This window comes from Salmo trutta, chromosome 13, assembly GCF_901001165.1.
Source record: "Salmo trutta chromosome 13, fSalTru1.1, whole genome shotgun sequence".
In the NCBI taxonomy this organism is placed as follows: Eukaryota; Metazoa; Chordata; class Actinopteri; order Salmoniformes; family Salmonidae; genus Salmo; species Salmo trutta.
Genome location: NC_042969.1, coordinates 25,469,804 through 25,496,095, shown reverse-complemented (window position 1 = coordinate 25,496,095; position 26,292 = coordinate 25,469,804). Strand labels below are relative to the sequence as shown.

At 44.0% G+C, this 26,292-nt stretch overlaps 5 protein-coding genes across 28 annotated transcripts; 2 read left to right on the top strand and 3 right to left on the bottom strand.

The window, feature by feature from the left end:
* Window positions 1-859: 859 nt before the first annotated feature.
* On the bottom strand, window positions 860-7,792 carry LOC115205493 (fatty aldehyde dehydrogenase-like). Of its 8 annotated transcripts, none has more exons than XM_029771517.1 (11): window positions 7,776-7,792; window positions 5,114-5,193; window positions 4,688-4,872; window positions 3,622-3,853; window positions 3,185-3,270; window positions 2,875-3,083; window positions 2,651-2,768; window positions 2,260-2,401; window positions 1,890-2,056; window positions 1,694-1,793; window positions 860-1,568 (listed from the first exon to the last, which is right to left on the bottom strand). In XM_029771517.1, exons 3-11 carry the CDS (start codon window positions 4,841-4,843, stop codon window positions 1,294-1,296), a joined length of 1,485 nt encoding a protein of 494 aa, XP_029627377.1. In that variant the 5' UTR covers window positions 4,844-4,872; window positions 5,114-5,193; window positions 7,776-7,792; the 3' UTR covers window positions 860-1,293. The 8 variants fall into 8 exon arrangements, with proteins under 8 accessions (XP_029627377.1, XP_029627379.1, XP_029627376.1 ...); XM_029771519.1 differs by lacking the exon at window positions 7,776-7,792 and adding an exon at window positions 5,819-6,053 and having other exon boundaries at window positions 4,688-4,855; XM_029771516.1 differs by lacking the exon at window positions 7,776-7,792 and adding an exon at window positions 5,597-6,052.
* Window positions 7,793-8,238: 446 nt separating this feature from the next.
* On the top strand, window positions 8,239-10,198 carry LOC115205500 (coiled-coil domain-containing protein 142-like). The gene is made up of 4 exons (XM_029771555.1): window positions 8,239-8,506; window positions 8,667-8,844; window positions 9,104-9,315; window positions 9,493-10,198. The coding sequence occupies exons 1-4, from the start codon at window positions 8,494-8,496 to the stop codon at window positions 9,741-9,743; spliced, it is 654 nt and encodes a 217-aa protein (XP_029627415.1). The 5' UTR covers window positions 8,239-8,493; the 3' UTR covers window positions 9,744-10,198.
* A 140-nt stretch (window positions 10,199-10,338) lies between these two features.
* LOC115205494 (fatty aldehyde dehydrogenase-like) lies at window positions 10,339-16,937 on the bottom strand. Of its 9 annotated transcripts, none has more exons than XM_029771526.1 (11): window positions 16,921-16,937; window positions 14,260-14,339; window positions 13,834-14,018; window positions 12,768-12,999; window positions 12,330-12,415; window positions 12,020-12,228; window positions 11,796-11,913; window positions 11,405-11,546; window positions 11,035-11,201; window positions 10,839-10,938; window positions 10,339-10,713 (listed from the first exon to the last, which is right to left on the bottom strand). In XM_029771526.1, the coding sequence occupies exons 3-11, from the start codon at window positions 13,987-13,989 to the stop codon at window positions 10,439-10,441; spliced, it is 1,485 nt and encodes a 494-aa protein (XP_029627386.1). In that variant the 5' UTR covers window positions 13,990-14,018; window positions 14,260-14,339; window positions 16,921-16,937; the 3' UTR covers window positions 10,339-10,438. The 9 variants fall into 9 exon arrangements, with proteins under 9 accessions (XP_029627386.1, XP_029627387.1, XP_029627384.1 ...); XM_029771527.1 differs by lacking the exon at window positions 16,921-16,937 and adding an exon at window positions 14,963-15,197 and having other exon boundaries at window positions 13,834-14,001; XM_029771524.1 differs by lacking the exon at window positions 16,921-16,937 and adding an exon at window positions 14,651-15,196.
* Window positions 16,938-17,384: 447 nt separating this feature from the next.
* Window positions 17,385-19,340, top strand: LOC115205499 (coiled-coil domain-containing protein 142-like). The gene is made up of 4 exons (XM_029771554.1): window positions 17,385-17,651; window positions 17,812-17,989; window positions 18,245-18,456; window positions 18,634-19,340. The coding sequence occupies exons 1-4, from the start codon at window positions 17,639-17,641 to the stop codon at window positions 18,882-18,884; spliced, it is 654 nt and encodes a 217-aa protein (XP_029627414.1). The 5' UTR covers window positions 17,385-17,638; the 3' UTR covers window positions 18,885-19,340.
* LOC115205497 (fatty aldehyde dehydrogenase) lies at window positions 19,147-26,079 on the bottom strand. 9 transcript variants are annotated; one of them, XM_029771546.1, is made up of 11 exons: window positions 26,063-26,079; window positions 23,402-23,481; window positions 22,976-23,160; window positions 21,910-22,141; window positions 21,472-21,557; window positions 21,162-21,370; window positions 20,938-21,055; window positions 20,547-20,688; window positions 20,177-20,343; window positions 19,981-20,080; window positions 19,147-19,855 (listed from the first exon to the last, which is right to left on the bottom strand). In XM_029771546.1, exons 3-11 carry the CDS (start codon window positions 23,129-23,131, stop codon window positions 19,581-19,583), a joined length of 1,485 nt encoding a protein of 494 aa, XP_029627406.1. In that variant the 5' UTR covers window positions 23,132-23,160; window positions 23,402-23,481; window positions 26,063-26,079; the 3' UTR covers window positions 19,147-19,580. The 9 variants fall into 9 exon arrangements, with proteins under 9 accessions (XP_029627406.1, XP_029627407.1, XP_029627404.1 ...); XM_029771547.1 differs by lacking the exon at window positions 26,063-26,079 and adding an exon at window positions 24,105-24,339 and having other exon boundaries at window positions 22,976-23,143; XM_029771544.1 differs by lacking the exon at window positions 26,063-26,079 and adding an exon at window positions 23,793-24,338.
* Between the last annotated feature and the right edge of the window lie 213 nt (window positions 26,080-26,292).

The window sequence follows — 26,292 nt, the reverse complement described above, 5'->3', positions numbered from 1 at the left end:
GGAAACCTGATACGCTCGGAGGAATACAGCCTGTCAGAGGAGATCCACCAGAGGCTGCTCTCCCTCCGGGTCTTCCACCAGGTGGACAATGCCATCGTGTGCCTGCTGCAGCAGCCCATGGCCAAGCCCTACATGCCTTCGCGGGGCTGGGAGCCCTTCAGACGCTGCTGTAAGTGTCCACCAGGGGGGGTGCCTTCATCATTGATAACATGATGTTTAGTTGAATCCCACCATAGTGGAATTATAAAAGTAAGCCACACAGGCAAGTCAGATGTACCACAACACTTTACAGCATTGTATTTGGCCTGTTTCTCCTGTTGACAATCATGTGATTCCTACCTGTCAGGTCCAAGTAGTGCCAATATGGTGGACCAATCGTCTAGCAGTCTGAATAACTTTGAAAGCATGGACCTCCAGTCTGCGTGTCAACAGGCCCTGGCCCAGGCAGAGGGCTCTATGAGCCCTGATCTGCTGGCCTCCACCCCGCAGGAGTCCTACCTGGCCGTGGCACAGCAAGAGTGGCTGGACCTGCGCATACACAATGGAAACCGCTGGAAGCTCCCTGGGCTGCAGTGCCTGACAAGGTCAGAGCCCTAACCCTCAGGTATTCTATCTAGAAACTCATTCCTCCTCCAGACCAGACACTGGAAATGAACAGCCTTTTGGCCTAAAGGCTGTCCTACACGGCTGCTCATCTGGAAGCCTTTTTGCTCTTTGAATGAATAAATGTGTCAATGCGCTAGGGCCAGACAGCAAAATGATGGATGGTTAGTTTACTAGGTTATGAAGTTACTAGGAACATTTGGATGTTACATTTCCTAGGACTTCATCTGAACAAATCAAAGCCATGTCAATAGACTAGTATTGATGAAGTTCTTTATGTTATCATTAGCTACAAAAGGTACAAAGCAATAACGTTACTGAAAAGGTTTTTTGTTTCTTTTCAAAACAAAATTTCAAATATTGTGTGTATCCATGGCATGTGCATATACTTGAACATATTTTTGTAAATCCGTGCTGATGAAGTAATGGAAAGTAAAGATTTGTTTTTCATCTCTGGCTCCTGAGGGGTTTGTTTTGTTAATTTTTTAACCTCAGAAAAGGAAACATCAGGTCATACAATAGATGATCATGGTTGATCTATAGATAGTACACCCTCTCATAGTAAGATTACAGAATTATCGACATAATACATTGATGATGATGATACATTACAATATAGCAACTTCAAGAAGTGCATTTGATGCAAAAAACCCATTTACAGTTGATAAGCTGAAGTAGTGAGAACTGGGACTACCTGGCACCCATGACTAGAATTACAATCAGGGCGACAAGGAGACAACAGGCTAAGATGGTGGCCAAGACTGCCCACACGAAGGTGGATTTGGATTGGTCACACAGGGAGCTCCTCATGGCTTGTCTGGCCCTGCGTGCCCGTGAGCGGTCCTGGGGTGGGTACCTGGCCATGTTAATGCATTCCATGCCCAAGGACTTGATCAGGCACGCACGGTGGTGGCTGAGCTGGTCGAAGGTGTGTTTCCCGTGGTACCTGCCCATTCCACTTTGACCTGTAGGGGGTCAGAGTTCAGAGAGCAGCAAGTGAGGTCATTATAAGATAGGATATTAGACTAGGAAAATTCACCAATGTGCTGGCCAAAACTATTAAAATACTTGAGTTGGTTATCGGTCTTACCTACGCCGCCAAAAGGAAGGGAGTTGAGCACGTAGTGCATTATGACATCATTGACTACCACCCCGCCGCTGCTGGTCTCAGCAATCATTCGCTTTATCACCTCATTGGCAAAAATAGAAACAAGAATAATATAGTCTGTGTGATCCTCCACACTCTCCTAATATGGAGTCCTATTGTTTCAACGGTAGTAGCTTACCTTCTTGTCAGAGGAAAAAACATACAGCGCTAAGGGCTTCTCTTTCCCATTGATGAAGCGAATTGCATCACCCACATCACCAACAGTCACTATCGGCAACAGAGGTCCGAAGATCTCCTCCTGCATAAGTCTGGTGTGAGGAGACACGTCCGTTACCACTGTGGGAGCTGGAGGAGCAGATGGGGGAAAGGTTATTGACAGACACACAGGAAGGTCACAGGGACGGTACAGTCAGTTACATCGGCACATCACAGCACTGACAAAAGTTCATCCCAGAATTGATTCAATATGGATTTGTTTACCCATTGCATAAATAAAGAAGCTTGGCATGAGTCCAGCCAACCATCTCCCCCATAAGGATTCTCCCTACCAATATAACACTGTGATGGGTCGCTCTCTCCCCCTAGTGCCACACTGCACCCCTCCAGCAGACCCATCACTCGACTAAAGTGGCGCAGGTTGATGATGCGACCGTAGTCTGGGGAAGATTTGGGGTCCGGGCCGTAGAACTCCTGGAATTGTCAAAAGACAAGGATTAAATGCTGTCTAAAACAAGGATTAGATGCTGTCTAAAACGAGGATTAGATGCTGTCTAAAACGAGGATTAGATGCTGTCTAAAACGAGGATTAGATGCTGTCTAAAACGAGGATTAGATGCTGTCTAAAACCATACACACAGTGTAATAGACAGATATAGAACCCTGATATATTGTCCATGGTAAAAGACTACTCTGCTGGGTGAAGACAGATCTGGAACAGACCTGTAGTGTATTCCGGATGCCCTCCACCAATTTGTTCTGAATGCTGGGCTCACACAGGATGTAGTCAGGGGCGATGCACGTCTGCCCAACGTTGAAAAACTTTCCCCATGTGATTCGGCTATAAAAACAAACAAATGACGTAGCAAGACATGTCTATATGAGCCATGTGACTATGGATAAAATGGGTTGCTGAGCAACGGTGCGAACTAGCAAATAGCTGTTACCGGCAGGCCACGATGAGGTCACAGTCCTTGTCAATGTAACAGGGGCTCTTGCCCCCTAGCTCCAGGGTGACAGGGGTCAGGTGTTTGGCCGCGGCCTCCATCACCACTTTCCCCACTGTGCTGTTCCCAGTGTAGAAGATGTGGTCGAATCGCTGCCTCAGCAACTCCTGGGTCTCTGGAACTCCACCTGTCACCACAGGATATAACTCCTGACAGGGAAAATAACCCAACATTAAAGTGATAGTTTACCCCAAAACCACAAATTTAGAATTTTTGTTATTACTGATACAAGGTTAGCAAAATGTAAGACCTTGTCCAGATATTGAGGGAGCAGTGCTTTGAGGAGACTGGCTGAGTGCTCACTCAACTCAGAGGGTTTCACCACTGCTGCATTCCCTGTAGAGGAAGCATGAACAGCGTGTGAGAGGGTTGCTGAGAGAAAGTTAGAAAACAAAATATGCATCCATTACAGGATCAATGAGTTAGCCAGGTAACTTGACTAAATATTGGTATATAACCTTGTATTTTAAAGATAAGCTTGAATTGGACATGGTCTAGTTGACTCAACAACCAAAAACATCTCTAAGTTTAACTTCATTAATGAGCCAGCAAATAAGTGGTTATTACTGGTTGTTTATCAACGTTAGGTGGCTAACTCATTGATCCTGCTTTGTAGTAAACCCTCTGCTCCGCTTGTAGTGGGAACATTTGAAGGAATTTAATTCAACTAGGGCCTGGGGTATATACCAGCTGCAATGGCCCCGATCAGGGGCTGCAGAGTGAGGGCCCAGGGGTAGTTCCATGCCCCGATGATGAGCACCACTCCCAGGGGTTCAGGCAGGATGTACACCTGGTCTGTTAAGGTCATGATGTTCTTCTCCACATGGCGAGGGGCAGCCCACTGAGACAGCTTCCCCACCGCCAGGCTGATCTCATTCTCCAGACCAATCAGCTCAGAGAGGGCTGTGTCATACTGGCTCTGTAAAACGACAGGGCAGTGATGTCTGTCTGTATCGAGGCTATATGGATCGTTATTGTTCACTTATCAACACACTCTGTGCCTTAACATGCTAGATTAGTCATTAAAATTAAGTCGGTGGTTGGACTTTGCTAATATGGTAAGGGGCATCTCCCTCTTTTCTCCCTCAAAGTTATGAAAACTCAGACATTCATTTTGTTACTTTTATGATTTGTGAAGCATCTATATAGGTCTTATAAATGCATAACGATTTACGAAGGCTTTATTACGTCTAAAAAGCTTAGTGTATATGTATATGCCCTTTGTTGATACATTTCAGTGTACAAAATATTAAGAATACCTGCTCTTTCCATGACAGACTGACCAGGTGAAAGCTATGATCCCTTATTGATGTCACTTGTTAAATTCACTTCAATCAGTGTATAGGAAATGGAGACAGGTTAAAGAAGGATTTTTAAACCTTGAGACAATTGAGACATGGGTTGTGTATGTGTGCCATTCAGAGGGTGAATGGGCAAAACAAAATAATTAAGTGCAATTGAACGGGTTATGGTAGTAGGTGCCAGGCGCAACGGTTTGGTCAAGAACTGCAACGCTGCTGGGTTTTTCACACTCAACAGTTTCCCGTGTGTATCAAGAATGGCCCACCACCCAAAGGACATTGAGCGAACTTGGCACAACTGTAGGAAGCATTGGAGTCAACATGGGCCAGCATCCCTGTGGAACGCTTTCGACACCTTGCAACTCAATATTAGGAAGGTGTTCTTATTATTTTGTACACTCAGTGTATGTCTATTTATCAAATATTTTTTTCAATGACTTCCAAACTCTCACCCTGTTGAGGTCCTGCTTGAGCGCTATGGCAATCTCTCCTTGTCTTTCTGTGATCAGCCTCTGAAGGGACTTTAACTGTTGAACTCTGAACTTCAGGGGTTGGGACCTCCCTGTGAGAAAAGCATCCCTGGCAAAGTCCACAGTCTGCTTCTCCATGTGTACGTCTATCTATAACAAACAGACACCTGTAGCCCACAACCATAATCACAATGAGAAAGACGCTAAAATATGCACACCTACAGCAGTAGACCTAATCCTTTTGGTTTGAAAATGTCCTAAAATATACTACATTTACTGTGATATGCCTGACCAACTAATCAAATCCAACTTTAATAAAAGTGCATTTCAACATCATAATAATGCTATTTTTCTGATAGGCAGAGGGTTGAAAATTGAGCACAATATAGGGTAAAGTGCAATACTTACATGTGAATGAAAGCAGTAGCCTACACAAATCCTAATGTTGCCTGTTGTGTTGTCATCAAACCCATAAATATAGAGATGGTCTGTAAAAAAATGTAAATCCCAAATCTATTCACTGTTCGATGAGTACTACAAAGGCTGCTGCATATCTATTGAGAGGAAGTTGTTATATAGGCTACCCAGGGTCATATAAAATCATTACCTAGTTCTAGTGAATATTCAATCAAATTGTATTAGTCACATACAACAGGTGTAGCCCTTACAGTGAAAAGCTTACTTACGAGCCCCTAACTCAACAACGCAGTTGAAAAAAAATAGGGCTAAGTAATAAAAGTAACAGGTAATTAAAGAGCAGCAGTAAAATAACAATAGCGAGACTATATACAGGTGGGTACCTTTACAGAGTCAATGTGCGGGGGGCACCGGTTAGTTGAGGTAATATGTGAGTCACAAAAGAGCAGGACTCTACTAAAGCCTCGGGCTCACCGGACACTGCCTCTGCTCCCCCCCGACCCAGGCAAGGTAATGGCGGCGATCATTAAGTCCGAACAGACTGTGCTGGCTAAGGTGGAGTCACTATCCACTGACCTATACGCACAAATAGCCATTCTTGCCACCGAGGTCAACACAAAGATCGACTCCGTTAAAGACGACTTGGCGAAACATGACACCCGTCTGAATAGCTTGGAAGGCGGTGCAAATACTTACTCCGACAAAGTGGTGACACTGGAAGAGCAAATTACCCGGACTGGCTGCCTTAAGCAATCTTCGGGAGGTCCAACTCATTCCGTTACATATTTGCTGACAGTACATTTCGTTCTGATTCATTAACAGAAAATTCTATATAGTCCATCCCTGCTTCCGTGAAGTCTTATCACTTCTGCAGATTCTTATTAACCAGGGAGGGGGCAGAAACACATCGTTTTACTTTTCAACAGTAATGTCTTCATATCCAAGACTTGTGTGAAGATACATTTTTTTATTTAAATGTTAATTCATTAACTTTCATTTTATTTTACTCTTGAAAACCTTAATTGCACAATATCAAAACACCCTGTACTGTATGAGGTTCGTGATTGGACTTGGACTGCTACATATATGGCATAGTTATAAAAGAATGACCAAGTTCTAGTGTATAATAACCTGATGCTTCTATGGAAGCTTCTTCCTGATACCTACCTCACTGACGTAACTTTGGGTGACACCGTGGACAATTGGCAGTTATTTTTACCACTTGAGATATCAGAGGCAGCCTGTTAGTTTAATCATTACCTTAGCTCTCTAATAATTAGCACGTGCCATTGGGGGCATCAGTACCACTATAAGAATCTGGCCTTGCTGGACAATCCCAACATCATACCAGGAACCAGTGCTGGTCCACGGACCAGAGGTTGAGAAACTCTGAGCTAGACTGTCTGTAGTCTCTTCAAAGCAGCTGTGAAGAGACTTGACTGGCTGCCTTAAGCAATCGTTGGGAGGTCCAACTCATTCTGTTGCATATTTGCTGACAGTACATTTCGTTCTGATTTATTGACAGAAAATTCTATATCGTCCATCCCTGCTTCCATCAAATCAAAAGTATTTATAAAGCCCTTCTTACATCAGCTGATGTCACAAAGTGCTGTACAGAAACCCAGCCTAAAACCCCAAACAGCAAGCAATGCAGGTGTAGAAGCATAAACATTGCTTCCATGAAGTCTTATCACATCTGCAGATTCAGATAAACCAGGGGAGGGGGAAGGAAGCAATCTTCATTACTTGGTGTTCTAGTCCAACATACCACAGTACATTTGTTTTCAGTTTGGATATTGGTTTGATATTTGGAGTTTGTTAATAAATACCTCTTCAACAGAAGGTCCTAGGATGATTAGGGTGATATATCTAGAATCAGATGACGCTAGAGAGCAAGGTACAGCCTTTTTTTCTTCTCTGTTCCGTTTTCAAAAAGTGACTTTAAATTGGTTTCAATGGGAGAATATTATGCATGGAGGACTGTCTTAAAGGGGCTGTCTTAAAAGTGCAATCAACACAACCTGGTGTTTACAGAAAAACATTTTTTTTGTCTCAATTAAATGATCTAGAGATCTTAAACCAACTTTATGTTTTTCCCCACAACAATTACATTTAAAAATGTTAACCTGTTTATATTTCATGGATTTTATATAAAAATATGAACTCAAAAGAATAAATGGTGAGCAGCAAAATGTGAAGGTGCATTTTCTCGGTGCTCCTGTCCAGGGCTAACAATTTACTATTAATACTTCACCAACATCTCCCCTACCATGTTAATTTTGTAACATTTAATTTGGAATCAAACCCAATTTACTAATTTGGCAATTTTTTCTGAAAGTTTTGGCCTTTTCATTGTGAAATGTCGAAACAACCACGGCCACGAGTCACAAAAGAGCAGGCCTCTACTAAAGCCTCGGGCACACCGGACACTGACTCTAGGGATGGAGGGGGACCCAGACCTAGCCAAGGTAATGGCGGCGATCATTAAGTTGAACAGACTGTGCTGGCTAAGGTGGAGTCACTATCCACTGACCTATCCGCACAAATAGCCATTCTCGCCACCGAGGTCAACACAAAGATCGACTCCGTTAAAGACGACTTGGCGAAACGTGACACTCGTCTGAATAGCTTGGAAGGCAGTGCAAATACTTACTCCGACAAAGTGGTGACACTGGAAGAGCAAGTCACCCGGCTTTCATCAGATGTCGCCAAACTAACTTCCAAGGTCGAAGACCTCGAGAATAGACAGCGCCTGGGGAACGGTCGCATTTTTGGCGTGAGAGAGGAACTTGAGACCGTAGGCGGATTGCGGCCTAGCTAAATTGCAATAGGAAATTCCCGACCTTGATTACGCCCCACTCTTGACCGTGCGCACAGAAGCCTAGAGTCTGCACTGAAGAATGGGGAGCTGCCCAGACCCAGCGTAGTTAAATTCCACTACCTTCAGAAGGAGGATGTCTTCCGAGTGGCTCCCATCACCTACGACGGCCAGATTATTCACATTTACCAGGACTACACGGCGGCAGTCATGAAGAAGAGGTCAGCCTTCAACGAGGTGAGGGGGCTCCTACACTGCTGTCTGTGCACCAAGTTCGGCATTCTTTACCCAGCTGTACTGAAGATCACTATTCCTCCGGTGAGCAGAAGACATTCTTAGACCCAATCAGGGCCAAAGAATACATCGTCGCGCACCGACATCCACAGGAGGACAGGCAACATACGACAAACTAGCCATTGTAGGCCCATACTCTGCCTCTGCGCTAGCCATGCTAACGTGACAAAGGACCAACTAGTGAACTCATATCTTGATTAGAAACGTGCCTCCACCCTGCAGCCAAAAAGGACAATTATTCTTCCAGTAACTTAACGTTATGGACAATGATGGTATGTATAGGGTGACATATTCTCACAAGGACAATATAGTTTGAATAGTATTTTATTTACAGTACATGGCCTTTACAGTACAGTTTTTTTCCTGTTGTACTTTGTGTATGGTACCAATGTAATTGATGCTTTTTTTCTCTTCATCTTATTGTATCTGCAGAGTTCCCCAGCAGCCCTAGTGATTACGCTGCTACTGCAGCTCAGAGTGTAATAGGACAGGTACTGGAGGGGGTGCAGCCCCTGCCTGAGGAGGCTCGGATCCCCGCCCTGACAGAGGCCATGACGGCCTTCATGGAGGCCTGGATGGAGCACATCCTCAAGCAGAAGATCAAGTTCAGGTATGTGTACAGTATTCTCTGATTTTAGATTAGCAAATACAACCGTGCTGAATACCATAGAAATACAATTACTAGAATGGGCATAGAATCTCTGACTTGGGAAGCCCATACTAGTGATTCTATTTCTGTGATTATACTGATTATCATTACTGTTCTCCTAACATGGCACTAGTAAGGGGAGTGATAGACACACCCACTCACCAACTGTTCTGTTCCTCTCTCTCTCTCTCTCTCTCTCTCTCTCTCTCTCTCTCTGCAGTATCCAGGGGGCTCTACAGCTGAAGCAAGACTTTGACCTGATCCGGAACCTGATACGCTCGGAGGAATACAGCCTGTCAGAGGAGATCCACCAGAGGCTGCTCTCCCTCCGGGTCTTCCACCAGGTGGACAATGCCATCGTGTGCCTGCTGCAGCAGCCCATGGCCAAGCCCTACATGCCTTCGCGGGGCTGGGAGCCCTTCAGACGCTGCTGTAAGTGTCCACCAGGGGGGGTGCCTTCATCATTGATAACATGATGTTTAGTTGAATCCCACCATAGTGGAATTATAAAAGTAAGCCACACAGGCAAGTCAGATGTACCACAACACTTTACAGCATTGTATTTGGCCTGTTTCTCCTGTTGACAATCATGTGATTCCTACCTGTCAGGTCCAAGTAGTGCCAATATGGTGGACCAATCGTCTAGCAGTCTGAATAACTTTGAAAGCATGGACCTCCAGTCTGCGTGTCAACAGGCCCTGGCCCAGGCAGAGGGCTCTATGAGCCCTGATCTGCTGGCCTCCACCCCGCAGGAGTCCTACCTGGCCGTGGCACAGCAAGAGTGGCTGGACCTGCGCATACACAATGGAAACCGCTGGAAGCTCCCTGGGCTGCAGTGCCTGACAAGGTCAGAGCCCTAACCCTCAGGTATTCTATCTAGAAACTCATTCCTCCTCCAGACCAGACACTGGAAATGAACAGCCTTTTGGCCTAAAGGCTGTCCTACACGGCTGCTCATCTGGAAGCCTTTTTGCTCTTTGAATGAATAAATGTGTCAATGCGCTAGGGCCAGACAGCAAAATGATGGATGGTTAGTTTACTAGGTTATGAAGTTACTAGGAACATTTGGATGTTACATTTCCTAGGACTTCATCTGAACAAATCAAAGCCATGTCAATAGACTAGTATTGATGAAGTTCTTTATGTTATCATTAGCTACAAAAGGTACAAAGCAATAACGTTACTGAAAAGGTTTTTTGTTTCTTTTCAAAACAAATTTCAAATATTGTGTGTATCCATGGCATGTGCATATACTTGAACATATTTTTGTAAATCCGTGCTGATGAAGTAATGGAAAGTAAAGATTTGTTTTTCATCTCTGGCTCCTGAGGGGTTTGTTTTGTTAATTTTTTAACCTCAGAAAAGGAAACATCAGGTCATACAATAGATGATCATGGTTGATCTATAGATAGTACACCCTCTCATAGTAAGATTACAGAATTATCGACATAATACATTGATGATGATGATACATTACAATATAGCAACTTCAAGAAGTGCATTTGATGCAAAAAACCCATTTACAGTTGATAAGCTGAAGTAGTGAGAACTGGGACTACCTGGCACCCATGACTAGAATTACAATCAGGGCGACAAGGAGACAACAGGCTAAGATGGTGGCCAAGACTGCCCACACGAAGGTGGATTTGGATTGGTCACACAGGGAGCTCCTCATGGCTTGTCTGGCCCTGCGTGCCCGTGAGCGGTCCTGGGGTGGGTACCTGGCCATGTTAATGCATTCCATGCCCAAGGACTTGATCAGGCACGCACGGTGGTGGCTGAGCTGGTCGAAGGTGTGTTTCCCGTGGTACCTGCCCATTCCACTTTGACCTGTAGGGGGTCAGAGTTCAGAGAGCAGCAAGTGAGGTCATTATAAGATAGGATATTAGACTAGGAAAATTCACCAATGTGCTGGCCAAAACTATTAAAATACTTGAGTTGGTTATCGGTCTTACCTACGCCGCCAAAAGGAAGGGAGTTGAGCACGTAGTGCATTATGACATCATTGACTACCACCCCGCCGCTGCTGGTCTCAGCAATCATTCGCTTTATCACCTCATTGGCAAAAATAGAAACAAGAATAATATAGTCTGTGTGATCCTCCACACTCTCCTAATATGGAGTCCTATTGTTTCAACGGTAGTAGCTTACCTTCTTGTCAGAGGAAAAAACATACAGCGCTAAGGGCTTCTCTTTCCCATTGATGAAGCGAATTGCATCACCCACATCACCAACAGTCACTATCGGCAACAGAGGTCCGAAGATCTCCTCCTGCATAAGTCTGGTGTGAGGAGACACGTCCGTTACCACTGTGGGAGCTGGAGGAGCAGATGGGGGAAAGGTTATTGACAGACACACAGGAAGGTCACAGGGACGGTACAGTCAGTTACATCGGCACATCACAGCACTGACAAAAGTTCATCCCAGAATTGATTCAATATGGATTTGTTTACCCATTGCATAAATAAAGAAGCTTGGCATGAGTCCAGCCAACCATCTCCCCCATAAGGATTCTCCCTACCAATATAACACTGTGATGGGTCGCTCTCTCCCCCTAGTGCCACACTGCACCCCTCCAGCAGACCCATCACTCGACTAAAGTGGCGCAGGTTGATGATGCGACCGTAGTCTGGGGAAGATTTGGGGTCCGGGCCGTAGAACTCCTGGAATTGTCAAAAGACAAGGATTAAATGCTGTCTAAAACAAGGATTAGATGCTGTCTAAAACGAGGATTAGATGCTGTCTAAAACGAGGATTAGATGCTGTCTAAAACGAGGATTAGATGCTGTCTAAAACGAGGATTAGATGCTGTCTAAAACCATACACACAGTGTAATAGACAGATATAGAACCCTGATATATTGTCCATGGTAAAAGACTACTCTGCTGGGTGAAGACAGATCTGGAACAGACCTGTAGTGTATTCCGGATGCCCTCCACCAATTTGTTCTGAATGCTGGGCTCACACAGGATGTAGTCAGGGGCGATGCACGTCTGCCCAACGTTGAAAAACTTTCCCCATGTGATTCGGCTATAAAAACAAACAAATGACGTAGCAAGACATGTCTATATGAGCCATGTGACTATGGATAAAATGGGTTGCTGAGCAACGGTGCGAACTAGCAAATAGCTGTTACCGGCAGGCCACGATGAGGTCACAGTCCTTGTCAATGTAACAGGGGCTCTTGCCCCCTAGCTCCAGGGTGACAGGGGTCAGGTGTTTGGCCGCGGCCTCCATCACCACTTTCCCCACTGTGCTGTTCCCAGTGTAGAAGATGTGGTCGAATCGCTGCCTCAGCAACTCCTGGGTCTCTGGAACTCCACCTGTCACCACAGGATATAACTCCTGACAGGGAAAATAACCCAACATTAAAGTGATAGTTTACCCCAAAACCACAAATTTAGAATTTTTGTTATTACTGATACAAGGTTAGCAAAATGTAAGACCTTGTCCAGATATTGAGGGAGCAGTGCTTTGAGGAGACTGGCTGAGTGCTCACTCAACTCAGAGGGTTTCACCACTGCTGCATTCCCTGTAGAGGAAGCATGAACAGCGTGTGAGAGGGTTGCTGAGAGAAAGTTAGAAAACAAAATATGCATCCATTACAGGATCAATGAGTTAGCCAGGTAACTTGACTAAATATTGGTATATAACCTTGTATTTTTAAAGATAAGCTTGAATTGGACATGGTCTAGTTGACTCAACAACCAAAAACATCTCTAAGTTTAACTTCATTAATGAGCCAGCAAATAAGTGGTTATTACTGGTTGTTTATCAACGTTAGGTGGCTAACTCATTGATCCTGCTTTGTAGTAAACCCTCTGCTCCGCTTGTAGTGGGAACATTTGAAGGAATTTAATTCAACTAGGGCCTGGGGTATATACCAGCTGCAATGGCCCCGATCAGGGGCTGCAGAGTGAGGGCCCAGGGGTAGTTCCATGCCCCGATGATGAGCACCACTCCCAGGGGTTCAGGCAGGATGTACACCTGGTCTGTTAAGGTCATGATGTTCTTCTCCACATGGCGAGGGGCAGCCCACTGAGACAGCTTCCCCACCGCCAGGCTGATCTCATTCTCCAGACCAATCAGCTCAGAGAGGGCTGTGTCATACTGGCTCTGTAAAACGACAGGGCAGTGATGTCTGTCTGTATCGAGGCTATATGGATCGTTATTGTTCACTTATCAACACACTCTGTGCCTTAACATGCTAGATTAGTCATTAAAATTAAGTCGGTGGTTGGACTTTGCTAATATGGTAAGGGGCATCTCCCTCTTTTCTCCCTCAAAGTTATGAAAACTCAGACATTCATTTTGTTACTTTTATGATTTGTGAAGCATCTATATAGGTCTTATAAATGCATAACGATTTACGAAGGCTTTATTACGTCTAAAAAGCTTAGTGTATATGTATATGCCCTTTGTTGATACATTTCAGTGTACAAAATATTAAGAATACCTGCTCTTTCCATGACAGACTGACCAGGTGAAAGCTATGATCCCTTATTGATGTCACTTGTTAAATTCACTTCAATCAGTGTATAGGAAATGGAGACAGGTTAAAGAAGGATTTTTAAACCTTGAGACAATTGAGACATGGGTTGTGTATGTGTGCCATTCAGAGGGTGAATGGGCAAAACAAAATAATTAAGTGCAATTGAACGGGTTATGGTAGTAGGTGCCAGGCGCAACGGTTTGGTCAAGAACTGCAACGCTGCTGGGTTTTTCACACTCAACAGTTTCCCGTGTGTATCAAGAATGGCCCACCACCCAAAGGACATTGAGCGAACTTGGCACAACTGTAGGAAGCATTGGAGTCAACATGGGCCAGCATCCCTGTGGAACGCTTTCGACACCTTGCAACTCAATATTAGGAAGGTGTTCTTATTATTTTGTACACTCAGTGTATGTCTATTTATCAAATATTTTTTTCAATGACTTCCAAACTCTCACCCTGTTGAGGTCCTGCTTGAGCGCTATGGCAATCTCTCCTTGTCTTTCTGTGATCAGCCTCTGAAGGGACTTTAACTGTTGAACTCTGAACTTCAGGGGTTGGGACCTCCCTGTGAGAAAAGCATCCCTGGCAAAGTCCACAGTCTGCTTCTCCATGTGTACGTCTATCTATAACAAACAGACACCTGTAGCCCACAACCATAATCACAATGAGAAAGACGCTAAAATATGCACACCTACAGCAGTAGACCTAATCCTTTTGGTTTGAAAATGTCCTAAAATATACTACATTTACTGTGATATGCCTGACCAACTAATCAAATCCAACTTTAATAAAAGTGCATTTCAACATCATAATAATGCTATTTTTCTGATAGGCAGAGGGTTGAAAATTGAGCACAATATAGGGTAAAGTGCAATACTTACATGTGAATGAAAGCAGTAGCCTACACAAATCCTAATGTTGCCTGTTGTGTTGTCATCAAACCCATAAATATAGAGATGGTCTGTAAAAAAATGTAAATCCCAAATCTATTTACTGTTCGATGAGTACTACAAAGGCTGCTGCATATCTATTGAGAGGAAGTTGTTATATAGGCTACCCAGGGTCATATAAAATCATTACCTAGTTCTAGTGAATATTCAATCAAATTGTATTAGTCACATACAACAGGTGTAGCCCTTACAGTGAAAAGCTTACTTACGAGCCCCTAACCAACAACGCAGTTGAAAAAAAATAGGGCTAAGTAATAAAAGTAACAGGTAATTAAAGAGCAGCAGTAAAATAACAATAGCGAGACTATATACAGGTGGGTACCTTTACAGAGTCAATGTGCGGGGGCACCGGTTAGTTGAGGTAATATGTGAGTCACAAAAGAGCAGGACTCTACTAAAGCCTCGGGCTCACCGGACACTGCCTCTGCTCCCCCCCGACCCAGGCAAGGTAATGGCGGCGATCATTAAGTCCGAACAGACTGTGCTGGCTAAGGTGGAGTCACTATCCACTGACCTATACGCACAAATAGCCATTCTTGCCACCGAGGTCAACACAAAGATCGACTCCGTTAAAGACGACTTGGCGAAACATGACACCCGTCTGAATAGCTTGGAAGGCGGTGCAAATACTTACTCCGACAAAGTGGTGACACTGGAAGAGCAAATTACCCGGACTGGCTGCCTTAAGCAATCTTCGGGAGGTCCAACTCATTCCGTTACATATTTGCTGACAGTACATTTCGTTCTGATTCATTAACAGAAAATTCTATATAGTCCATCCCTGCTTCCGTGAAGTCTTATCACTTCTGCAGATTCTTATTAACCAGGGAGGGGGCAGAAACACATCGTTTTACTTTTCAACAGTAATGTCTTCATATCCAAGACTTGTGTGAAGATACATTTTTTTATTTAAATGTTAATTCATTAACTTTCATTTTATTTTACTCTTGAAAACCTTAATTGCACAATATCAAAACACCCTGTACTGTATGAGGTTCGTGATTGGACTTGGACTGCTACATATATGGCATAGTTATAAAAGAATGACCAAGTTCTAGTGTATAATAACCTGATGCTTCTATGGAAGCTTCTTCCTGATACCTACCTCACTGACGTAACTTTGGGTGACACCGTGGACAATTGGCAGTTATTTTTACCACTTGAGATATCAGAGGCAGCCTGTTAGTTTAATCATTACCTTAGCTCTCTAATAATTAGCACGTGCCATTGGGGGCATCAGTACCACTATAAGAATCTGGCCTTGCTGGACAATCCCAACATCATACCAGGAACCAGTGCTGGTCCACGGACCAGAGGTTGAGAAACTCTGAGCTAGACTGTCTGTAGTCTCTTCAAAGCAGCTGTGAAGAGACTTGACTGGCTGCCTTAAGCAATCGTTGGGAGGTCCAACTCATTCTGTTGCATATTTGCTGACAGTACATTTCGTTCTGATTTATTGACAGAAAATTCTATATCGTCCATCCCTGCTTCCATCAAATCAAAAGTATTTATAAAGCCCTTCTTACATCAGCTGATGTCACAAAGTGCTGTACAGAAACCCAGCCTAAAACCCCAAACAGCAAGCAATGCAGGTGTAGAAGCATAAACATTGCTTCCATGAAGTCTTATCACATCTGCAGATTCAGATAAACCAGGGGAGGGGGAAGGAAGCAATCTTCATTACTTGGTGTTCTAGTCCAACATACCACAGTACATTTGTTTTCAGTTTGGATATTGGTTTGATATTTGGAGTTTGTTAATAAATACCTCTTCAACAGAAGGTCCTAGGATGATTAGGGTGATATATCTAGAATCAGATGACGCTAGAGAGCAAGGTACAGCCTTTTTTTCTTCTCTGTTCCGTTTTCAAAAAGTGACTTTAAATTGGTTTCAATGGGAGAATATTATGCATGGAGGACTGTCTTAAAGGGGCTGTCTTAAAAGTGCAATCAACACAACCTGGTGTTTACAGAAAAACATTTTTTTTGTCTCAATTAAATGATCTAGAGATCTTAAACCAACTTTATGTTTTTCCCCACAACAATTACATTTAAAAATGTTAACCTGTTTATATTTCATGGATTTTATATAAAAATATGAACTCAAAAAGAATAAATGGTGAGCAGCAAAATGTGAAGGTGCATTTTCTCGGTGCTCCTGTCCAGGGCTAACAATTTACTATTAATACTTCACCAACATCTCCCCTACCATGTTAATTTTGTAACATTTAATTTGGAATCAAACCCAATTTACTAATTTGGCAATTTTTTCTGAAAGTTTTGGCCTTTTCATTGTGAAATGTCGAAACAACCACGGCCACGAGTCACAAAAGAGCAGGCCTCTACTAAAGCCTCGGGCACACCGGACACTGACTCTAGGGATGGAGGGGGACCCAGACCTAGCCAAGGTAATGGCGGCGATCATTAAGTTGAACAGACTGTGCTGGCTAAGGTGGAGTCACTATCCACTGACCTATCCGCACAAATAGCCATTCTCGCCACCGAGGTCAACACAAAGATCGACTCCGTTAAAGACGACTTGGCGAAACGTGACACTCGTCTGAATAGCTTGGAAGGCAGTGCAAATACTTACTCCGACAAAGTGGTGACACTGGAAGAGCAAGTCACCCGGCTTTCATCAGATGTCGCCAAACTAACTTCCAAGGTCGAAGACCTCGAGAATAGACAGCGCCTGGGGAACGGTCGCATTTTTGGCGTGAGAGAGGAACTTGAGACCGTAGGCGGATTGCGGCCTAGCTAAATTGCAATAGGAAATTCCCGACCTTGATTACGCCCCACTCTTGACCGTGCGCACAGAAGCCTAGAGTCTGCACTGAAGAATGGGGAGCTGCCCAGACCCAGCGTAGTTAAATTCCACTACCTTCAGAAGGAGGATGTCTTCCGAGTGGCTCCCATCACCTACGACGGCCAGATTATTCACATTTACCAGGACTACACGGCGGCAGTCATGAAGAAGAGGTCAGCCTTCAACGAGGTGAGGGGGCTCCTACACTGCTGTCTGTGCACCAAGTTCGGCATTCTTTACCCAGCTGTACTGAAGATCACTATTCCTCCGGTGAGCAGAAGACATTCTTAGACCCAATCAGGGCCAAAGAATACATCGTCGCGCACCGACATCCACAGGAGGACAGGCAACATACGACAAACTAGCCATTGTAGGCCCATACTCTGCCTCTGCGCTAGCCATGCTAACGTGACAAAGGACCAACTAGTGAACTCATATCTTGATTAGAAACGTGCCTCCACCCTGCAGCCAAAAAGGACAATTATTCTTCCAGTAACTTAACGTTATGGACAATGATGGTATGTATAGGGTGACATATTCTCACAAGGACAATATAGTTTGAATAGTATTTTATTTACAGTACATGGCCTTTACAGTACAGTTTTTTTCCTGTTGTACTTTGTGTATGGTACCAATGTAATTGATGCTTTTTTTCTCTTCATCTTATTGTATCTGCAGAGTTCCCCAGCAGCCCTAGTGATTACGCTGCTACTGCAGCTCAGAGTGTAATAGGACAGGTACTGGAGGGGGTGCAGCCCCTGCCTGAGGAGGCTCGGATCCCCGCCCTGACAGAGGCCATGACGGCCTTCATGGAGGCCTGGATGGAGCACATCCTCAAGCAGAAGATCAAGTTCAGGTATGTGTACAGTATTCTCTGATTTTAGATTAGCAAATACAACCGTGCTGAATACCATAGAAATACAATTACTAGAATGGGCATAGAATCTCTGACTTGGGAAGCCCATACTAGTGATTCTATTTCTGTGATTATACTGATTATCATTACTGTTCTCCTAACATGGCACTAGTAAGGGGAGTGATAGACACACCCACTCACCAACTGTTCTGTTCCTCTCTCTCTCTCTCTCTCTCTCTCTCTCTCTCTCTGCAGTATCCAGGGGGCTCTACAGCTGAAGCAAGACTTTGACCTGATCCGGAACCTGATACGCTCGGAGGAATACAGCCTGTCAGAGGAGATCCACCAGAGGCTGCTCTCCCTCCGGGTCTTCCACCAGGTGGACAATGCCATCGTGTGCCTGCTGCAGCAGCCCATGGCCAAGCCCTACATGCCTTCGCGGGGCTGGGAGCCCTTCAGACGCTGCTGTAAGTGTCCACCAGGGGGGGTGCCTTCATCATTGATAACATGATGTTTAGTTGAATCCCACCATAGTGGAATTATAAAAGTAAGCCACACAGGCAAGTCAGATGTACCACAACACTTTACAGCATTGTATTTGGCCTGTTTCTCCTGTTGACAATCATGTGATTCCTACCTGTCAGGTCCAAGTAGTGCCAATATGGTGGACCAATCGTCTAGCAGTCTGAATAACTTTGAAAGCATGGACCTCCAGTCTGCGTGTCAACAGGCCCTGGCCCAGGCAGAGGGCTCTATGAGCCCTGATCTGCTGGCCTCCACCCCGCAGGAGTCCTACCTGGCCGTGGCACAGCAAGAGTGGCTGGACCTGCGCATACACAATGGAAACCGCTGGAAGCTCCCTGGGCTGCAGTGCCTGACAAGGTCAGAGCCCTAACCCTCAGGTATTCTATCTAGAAACTCATTCCTCCTCCAGACCAGACACTGGAAATGAACAGCCTTTTGGCCTAAAGGCTGTCCTACACGGCTGCTCATCTGGAAGCCTTTTTGCTCTTTGAATGAATAAATGTGTCAATGCGCTAGGGCCAGACAGCAAAATGATGGATGGTTAGTTTACTAGGTTATGAAGTTACTAGGAACATTTGGATGTTACATTTCCTAGGACTTCATCTGAACAAATCAAAGCCATGTCAATAGACTAGTATTGATGAAGTTCTTTATGTTATCATTAGCTACAAAAGGTACAAAGCAATAACGTTACTGAAAAGGTTTTTTGTTTCTTTTCAAAACAAAATTTCAAATATTGTGTGTATCCATGGCATGTGCATATACTTGAACATATTTTTGTAAATCCGTGCTGATGAAGTAATGGAAAGTAAAGATTTGTTTTTCATCTCTGGCTCCTGAGGGGTTTGTTTTGTTAATTTTTTAACCTCAGAAAAGGAAACATCAGGTCATACAATAGATGATCATGGTTGATCTATAGATAGTACACCCTCTCATAGTAAGATTACAGAATTATCGACATAATACATTGATGATGATGATACATTACAATATAGCAACTTCAAGAAGTGCATTTGATGCAAAAAACCCATTTACAGTTGATAAGCTGAAGTAGTGAGAACTGGGACTACCTGGCACCCATGACTAGAATTACAATCAGGGCGACAAGGAGACAACAGGCTAAGATGGTGGCCAAGACTGCCCACACGAAGGTGGATTTGGATTGGTCACACAGGGAGCTCCTCATGGCTTGTCTGGCCCTGCGTGCCCGTGAGCGGTCCTGGGGTGGGTACCTGGCCATGTTAATGCATTCCATGCCCAAGGACTTGATCAGGCACGCACGGTGGTGGCTGAGCTGGTCGAAGGTGTGTTTCCCGTGGTACCTGCCCATTCCACTTTGACCTGTAGGGGGTCAGAGTTCAGAGAGCAGCAAGTGAGGTCATTATAAGATAGGATATTAGACTAGGAAAATTCACCAATGTGCTGGCCAAAACTATTAAAATACTTGAGTTGGTTATCGGTCTTACCTACGCCGCCAAAAGGAAGGGAGTTGAGCACGTAGTGCATTATGACATCATTGACTACCACCCCGCCGCTGCTGGTCTCAGCAATCATTCGCTTTATCACCTCATTGGCAAAAATAGAAACAAGAATAATATAGTCTGTGTGATCCTCCACACTCTCCTAATATGGAGTCCTATTGTTTCAACGGTAGTAGCTTACCTTCTTGTCAGAGGAAAAAACATACAGCGCTAAGGGCTTCTCTTTCCCATTGATGAAGCGAATTGCATCACCCACATCACCAACAGTCACTATCGGCAACAGAGGTCCGAAGATCTCCTCCTGCATAAGTCTGGTGTGAGGAGACACGTCCGTTACCACTGTGGGAGCTGGAGGAGCAGATGGGGGAAAGGTTATTGACAGACACACAGGAAGGTCACAGGGACGGTACAGTCAGTTACATCGGCACATCACAGCACTGACAAAAGTTCATCCCAGAATTGATTCAATATGGATTTGTTTACCCATTGCATAAATAAAGAAGCTTGGCATGAGTCCAGCCAACCATCTCCCCCATAAGGATTCTCCCTACCAATATAACACTGTGATGGGTCGCTCTCTCCCCCTAGTGCCACACTGCACCCCTCCAGCAGACCCATCACTCGACTAAAGTGGCGCAGGTTGATGATGCGACCGTAGTCTGGGGAAGATTTGGGGTCCGGGCCGTAGAACTCCTGGAATTGTCAAAAGACAAGGATTAAATGCTGTCTAAAACAAGGATTAGATGCTGTCTAAAACGAGGATTAGATGCTGTCTAAAACGAGGATTAGATGCTGTCTAAAACGAGGATTAGATGCTGTCTAAAACGAGGATTAGATGCTGTCTAAAACCATACACACAGTGTAATAGACAGATATAGAACCCTGATATATTGTCCATGGTAAAAGACTACTCTGCTGGGTGAAGACAGATCTGGAACAGACCTGTAGTGTATTCCGGATGCCCTCCACCAATTTGTTCTGAATGCTGGGCTCACACAGGATGTAGTCAGGGGCGATGCACGTCTGCCCAACGTTGAAAAACTTTCCCCATGTGATTCGGCTATAAAAACAAACAAATGACGTAGCAAGACATGTCTATATGAGCCATGTGACTATGGATAAAATGGGTTGCTGAGCAACGGTGCGAACTAGCAAATAGCTGTTACCGGCAGGCCACGATGAGGTCACAGTCCTTGTCAATGTAACAGGGGCTCTTGCCCCCTAGCTCCAGGGTGACAGGGGTCAGGTGTTTGGCCGCGGCCTCCATCACCACTTTCCCCACTGTGCTGTTCCCAGTGTAGAAGATGTGGTCGAATCGCTGCCTCAGCAACTCCTGGGTCTCTGGAACTCCACCTGTCACCACAGGATATAACTCCTGACAGGGAAAATAACCCAACATTAAAGTGATAGTTTACCCCAAAACCACAAATTTAGAATTTTTGTTATTACTGATACAAGGTTAGCAAAATGTAAGACCTTGTCCAGATATTGAGGGAGCAGTGCTTTGAGGAGACTGGCTGAGTGCTCACTCAACTCAGAGGGTTTCACCACTGCTGCATTCCCTGTAGAGGAAGCATGAACAGCGTGTGAGAGGGTTGCTGAGAGAAAGTTAGAAAACAAAATATGCATCCATTACAGGATCAATGAGTTAGCCAGGTAACTTGACTAAATATTGGTATATAACCTTGTATTTTTAAAGATAAGCTTGAATTGGACATGGTCTAGTTGACTCAACAACCAAAAACATCTCTAAGTTTAACTTCATTAATGAGCCAGCAAATAAGTGGTTATTACTGGTTGTTTATCAACGTTAGGTGGCTAACTCATTGATCCTGCTTTGTAGTAAACCCTCTGCTCCGCTTGTAGTGGGAACATTTGAAGGAATTTAATTCAACTAGGGCCTGGGGTATATACCAGCTGCAATGGCCCCGATCAGGGGCTGCAGAGTGAGGGCCCAGGGGTAGTTCCATGCCCCGATGATGAGCACCACTCCCAGGGGTTCAGGCAGGATGTACACCTGGTCTGTTAAGGTCATGATGTTCTTCTCCACATGGCGAGGGGCAGCCCACTGAGACAGCTTCCCCACCGCCAGGCTGATCTCATTCTCCAGACCAATCAGCTCAGAGAGGGCTGTGTCATACTGGCTCTGTAAAACGACAGGGCAGTGATGTCTGTCTGTATCGAGGCTATATGGATCGTTATTGTTCACTTATCAACACACTCTGTGCCTTAACATGCTAGATTAGTCATTAAAATTAAGTCGGTGGTTGGACTTTGCTAATATGGTAAGGGGCATCTCCCTCTTTTCTCCCTCAAAGTTATGAAAACTCAGACATTCATTTTGTTACTTTTATGATTTGTGAAGCATCTATATAGGTCTTATAAATGCATAACGATTTACGAAGGCTTTATTACGTCTAAAAAGCTTAGTGTATATGTATATGCCCTTTGTTGATACATTTCAGTGTACAAAATATTAAGAATACCTGCTCTTTCCATGACAGACTGACCAGGTGAAAGCTATGATCCCTTATTGATGTCACTTGTTAAATTCACTTCAATCAGTGTATAGGAAATGGAGACAGGTTAAAGAAGGATTTTTAAACCTTGAGACAATTGAGACATGGGTTGTGTATGTGTGCCATTCAGAGGGTGAATGGGCAAAACAAAATAATTAAGTGCAATTGAACGGGTTATGGTAGTAGGTGCCAGGCGCAACGGTTTGGTCAAGAACTACAACGCTGCTGGGTTTTTCACACTCAACAGTTTCCCGTGTGTATCAAGAATGGCCCACCACCCAAAGGACATTGAGCGAACTTGGCACAACTGTAGGAAGCATTGGAGTCAACATGGGCCAGCATCCCTGTGGAACGCTTTCGACACCTTGCAACTCAATATTAGGAAGGTGTTCTTATTATTTTGTACACTCAGTGTATGTCTATTTATCAAATATTTTTTTCAATGACTTCCAAACTCTCACCCTGTTGAGGTCCTGCTTGAGCGCTATGGCAATCTCTCCTTGTCTTTCTGTGATCAGCCTCTGAAGGGACTTTAACTGTTGAACTCTGAACTTCAGGGGTTGGGACCTCCCTGTGAGAAAAGCATCCCTGGCAAAGTCCACAGTCTGCTTCTCCATGTGTACGTCTATCTATAACAAACAGACACCTGTAGCCCACAACCATAATCACAATGAGAAAGACGCTAAAATATGCACACCTACAGCAGTAGACCTAATCCTTTTGGTTTGAAAATGTCCTAAAATATACTACATTTACTGTGATATGCCTGACCAACTAATCAAATCCAACTTTAATAAAAGTGCATTTCAACATCATAATAATGCTATTTTTCTGATAGGCAGAGGGTTGAAAATTGAGCACAATATAGGGTAAAGTGCAATACTTACATGTGAATGAAAGCAGTAGCCTACACAAATCCTAATGTTGCCTGTTGTGTTGTCATCAAACCCATAAATATAGAGATGGTCTGTAAAAAAATGTAAATCCCAAATCTATTTACTGTTCGATGAGTACTACAAAGGCTGCTGCATATCTATTGAGAGGAAGTTGTTATATAGGCTACCCAGGGTCATATAAAATCATTACCTAGTTCTAGTGAATATTCAATCAAATTGTATTAGTCACATACAACAGGTGTAGCCCTTACAGTGAAAAGCTTACTTACGAGCCCCTAACCAACAACGCAGTTGAAAAAAAATAGGGCTAAGTAATAAAAGTAACAGGTAATTAAAGAGCAGCAGTAAAATAACAATAGCGAGACTATATACAGGTGGGTACCTTTACAGAGTCAATGTGCGGGGGCACCGGTTAGTTGAGGTAATATGTGAGTCACAAAAGAGCAGGACTCTACTAAAGCCTCGGGCTCACCGGACACTGCCTCTGCTCCCCCCCGACCCAGGCAAGGTAATGGCGGCGATCATTAAGTCCGAACAGACTGTGCTGGCTAAGGTGGAGTCACTATCCACTGACCTATACGCACAAATAGCCATTCTTGCCACCGAGGTCAACACAAAGATCGACTCCGTTAAAGACGACTTGGCGAAACATGACACCCGTCTGAATAGCTTGGAAGGCGGTGCAAATACTTACTCCGACAAAGTGGTGACACTGGAAGAGCAAATTACCCGGACTGGCTGCCTTAAGCAATCTTCGGGAGGTCCAACTCATTCCGTTACATATTTGCTGACAGTACATTTCGTTCTGATTCATTAACAGAAAATTCTATATAGTCCATCCCTGCTTCCGTGAAGTCTTATCACTTCTGCAGATTCTTATTAACCAGGGAGGGGGCAGAAACACATCGTTTTACTTTTCAACAGTAATGTCTTCATATCCAAGACTTGTGTGAAGATACATTTTTTTATTTAAATGTTAATTCATTAACTTTCATTTTATTTTACTCTTGAAAACCTTAATTGCACAATATCAAAACACCCTGTACTGTATGAGGTTCGTGATTGGACTTGGACTGCTACATATATGGCATAGTTATAAAAGAATGACCAAGTTCTAGTGTATAATAACCTGATGCTTCTATGGAAGCTTCTTCCTGATACCTACCTCACTGACGTAACTTTGGGTGACACCGTGGACAATTGGCAGTTATTTTTACCACTTGAGATATCAGAGGCAGCCTGTTAGTTTAATCATTACCTTAGCTCTCTAATAATTAGCACGTGCCATTGGGGGCATCAGTACCACTATAAGAATCTGGCCTTGCTGGACAATCCCAACATCATACCAGGAACCAGTGCTGGTCCACGGACCAGAGGTTGAGAAACTCTGAGCTAGACTGTCTGTAGTCTCTTCAAAGCAGCTGTGAAGAGACTTGACTGGCTGCCTTAAGCAATCGTTGGGAGGTCCAACTCATTCTGTTGCATATTTGCTGACAGTACATTTCGTTCTGATTTATTGACAGAAAATTCTATATCGTCCATCCCTGCTTCCATCAAATCAAAAGTATTTATAAAGCCCTTCTTACATCAGCTGATGTCACAAAGTGCTGTACAGAAACCCAGCCTAAAACCCCAAACAGCAAGCAATGCAGGTGTAGAAGCATAAACATTGCTTCCATGAAGTCTTATCACATCTGCAGATTCAGATAAACCAGGGGAGGGGGAAGGAAGCAATCTTCATTACTTGGTGTTCTAGTCCAACATACCACAGTACATTTGTTTTCAGTTTGGATATTGGTTTGATATTTGGAGTTTGTTAATAAATACCTCTTCGACAGAAGGTCCTAGGATGATTAGGGTGATATATCTAGAATCCGATGACGCTAGAGAGCAAGGTACAGCCTTTTTTTCTTCTCTGTTCCGTTTTCAAAAAGTGACTTTAAATTGGTTTCAATGGGAGAATATTATGCATGGAGGACTGTCTTAAAGGGGTTGTCTTAAAAGTGCAATCAACACAACCTGGTGTTTACAGAAAAACATTTTTTTTGTCTCAATTAAATGATCTAGAGATCTTAAACCAACTTTATGTTTTTCCCCACAACAATTACATTTAAAAATGTTAACCTGTTTATATTTCATGGATTTTATATAAAAATATGAACTCAAAAAGAATAAATGGTGAGCAGCAAAATGTGAAGGTGCATTTTCTCGGTGCTCCTGTCCAGGGCTAACAATTTACTATTAATACTTCACCAACATCTCCCCTACCATGTTAATTTTGTAACATTTAATTTGGAATCAAACCCAATTTACTAATTTGGCAATTTTTTCTGAAAGTTTTGGCCTTTTCATTGTGAAATGTCGAAACAACCACGGCCACGAGTCACAAAAGAGCAGGCCTCTACTAAAGCCTCGGGCACACCGGACACTGACTCTGGGGATGGAAGGGGACCCAGACCTAGCCAAGGTAATGGCGGCGATCATTAAGTTGAACAGACTGTGCTGGCTAAGGTGGAGTCACTATCCACTGACCTATCCGCACAAATAGCCATTCTCGCCACCAAGGTCAACACAAAGATCGACTCCGTTAAAGACGACTTGGCGAAATGTGACACTCGTCTGAATAGCTTGGAAGGCAGTGCAAATACTTACTCCGACAAAGTGGTGACACTGGAAGAGCAAGTCACCCGGCTTTCATCAGATGTCGTCAAACTAACTTCCAAGGTCGAAGACCTCGAGAATAGACAGCGCCTGGGGAACGGTCGCATTTTTGGCGTGAGAGAGGAACTCGAGACCGTAGGCGGATTGCGGCCTACCCTCTCCATAGCTAAATTGCAATAGGAAATTCCCGACCTTGATTACGCCCCACTCTTGACCGTGCG

What these genes read in the sequence shown, in the direction of transcription:
- LOC115205493 (XM_029771513.1), bottom strand. Translation starts at nt 5,938, where the DNA reads ATGAATCAGAACGAAATGTACTGTCAGCAAATATGTAACGGAATGAGT. An exon ending in AGTGTCACCACTTTGTCGGA is followed by an intron (nt 4,856 to 5,818) that starts GTAAGTATTTGC and finishes TGTTTGTTATAG; the next exon opens with ATAGACGTACACATGGAGAA. An exon ending in GACCTCATCGTGGCCTGCCG is followed by an intron (nt 2,769 to 2,874) that starts GTAACAGCTATT and finishes TTGTTTTTATAG; the next exon opens with CCGAATCACATGGGGAAAGT.
- LOC115205500 (XM_029771555.1), top strand. An exon ending in AAGCAGAAGATCAAGTTCAG is followed by an intron (nt 8,845 to 9,103) that starts GTATGTGTACAG and finishes CTCTCTCTGCAG; the next exon opens with TATCCAGGGGGCTCTACAGC. An exon ending in GGAGCCCTTCAGACGCTGCT is followed by an intron (nt 9,316 to 9,492) that starts GTAAGTGTCCAC and finishes CCTACCTGTCAG; the next exon opens with GTCCAAGTAGTGCCAATATG.
- LOC115205494 (XM_029771522.1), bottom strand. Translation starts at nt 15,082, where the DNA reads ATGAATCAGAACGAAATGTACTGTCAGCAAATATGTAACGGAATGAGT. An exon ending in GACCTCATCGTGGCCTGCCG is followed by an intron (nt 11,914 to 12,019) that starts GTAACAGCTATT and finishes TTGTTTTTATAG; the next exon opens with CCGAATCACATGGGGAAAGT. An exon ending in GCATCCGGAATACACTACAG is followed by an intron (nt 11,547 to 11,795) that starts GTCTGTTCCAGA and finishes TGACAATTCCAG; the next exon opens with GAGTTCTACGGCCCGGACCC.
- LOC115205499 (XM_029771554.1), top strand. An exon ending in AAGCAGAAGATCAAGTTCAG is followed by an intron (nt 17,990 to 18,244) that starts GTATGTGTACAG and finishes CTCTCTCTGCAG; the next exon opens with TATCCAGGGGGCTCTACAGC. An exon ending in GGAGCCCTTCAGACGCTGCT is followed by an intron (nt 18,457 to 18,633) that starts GTAAGTGTCCAC and finishes CCTACCTGTCAG; the next exon opens with GTCCAAGTAGTGCCAATATG.
- LOC115205497 (XM_029771542.1), bottom strand. Translation starts at nt 24,224, where the DNA reads ATGAATCAGAACGAAATGTACTGTCAGCAAATATGTAACGGAATGAGT. An exon ending in AGTGTCACCACTTTGTCGGA is followed by an intron (nt 23,144 to 24,104) that starts GTAAGTATTTGC and finishes TGTTTGTTATAG; the next exon opens with ATAGACGTACACATGGAGAA. An exon ending in TTTTTTCCTCTGACAAGAAG is followed by an intron (nt 20,081 to 20,176) that starts GTAAGCTACTAC and finishes TTTGCCAATGAG; the next exon opens with GTGATAAAGCGAATGATTGC.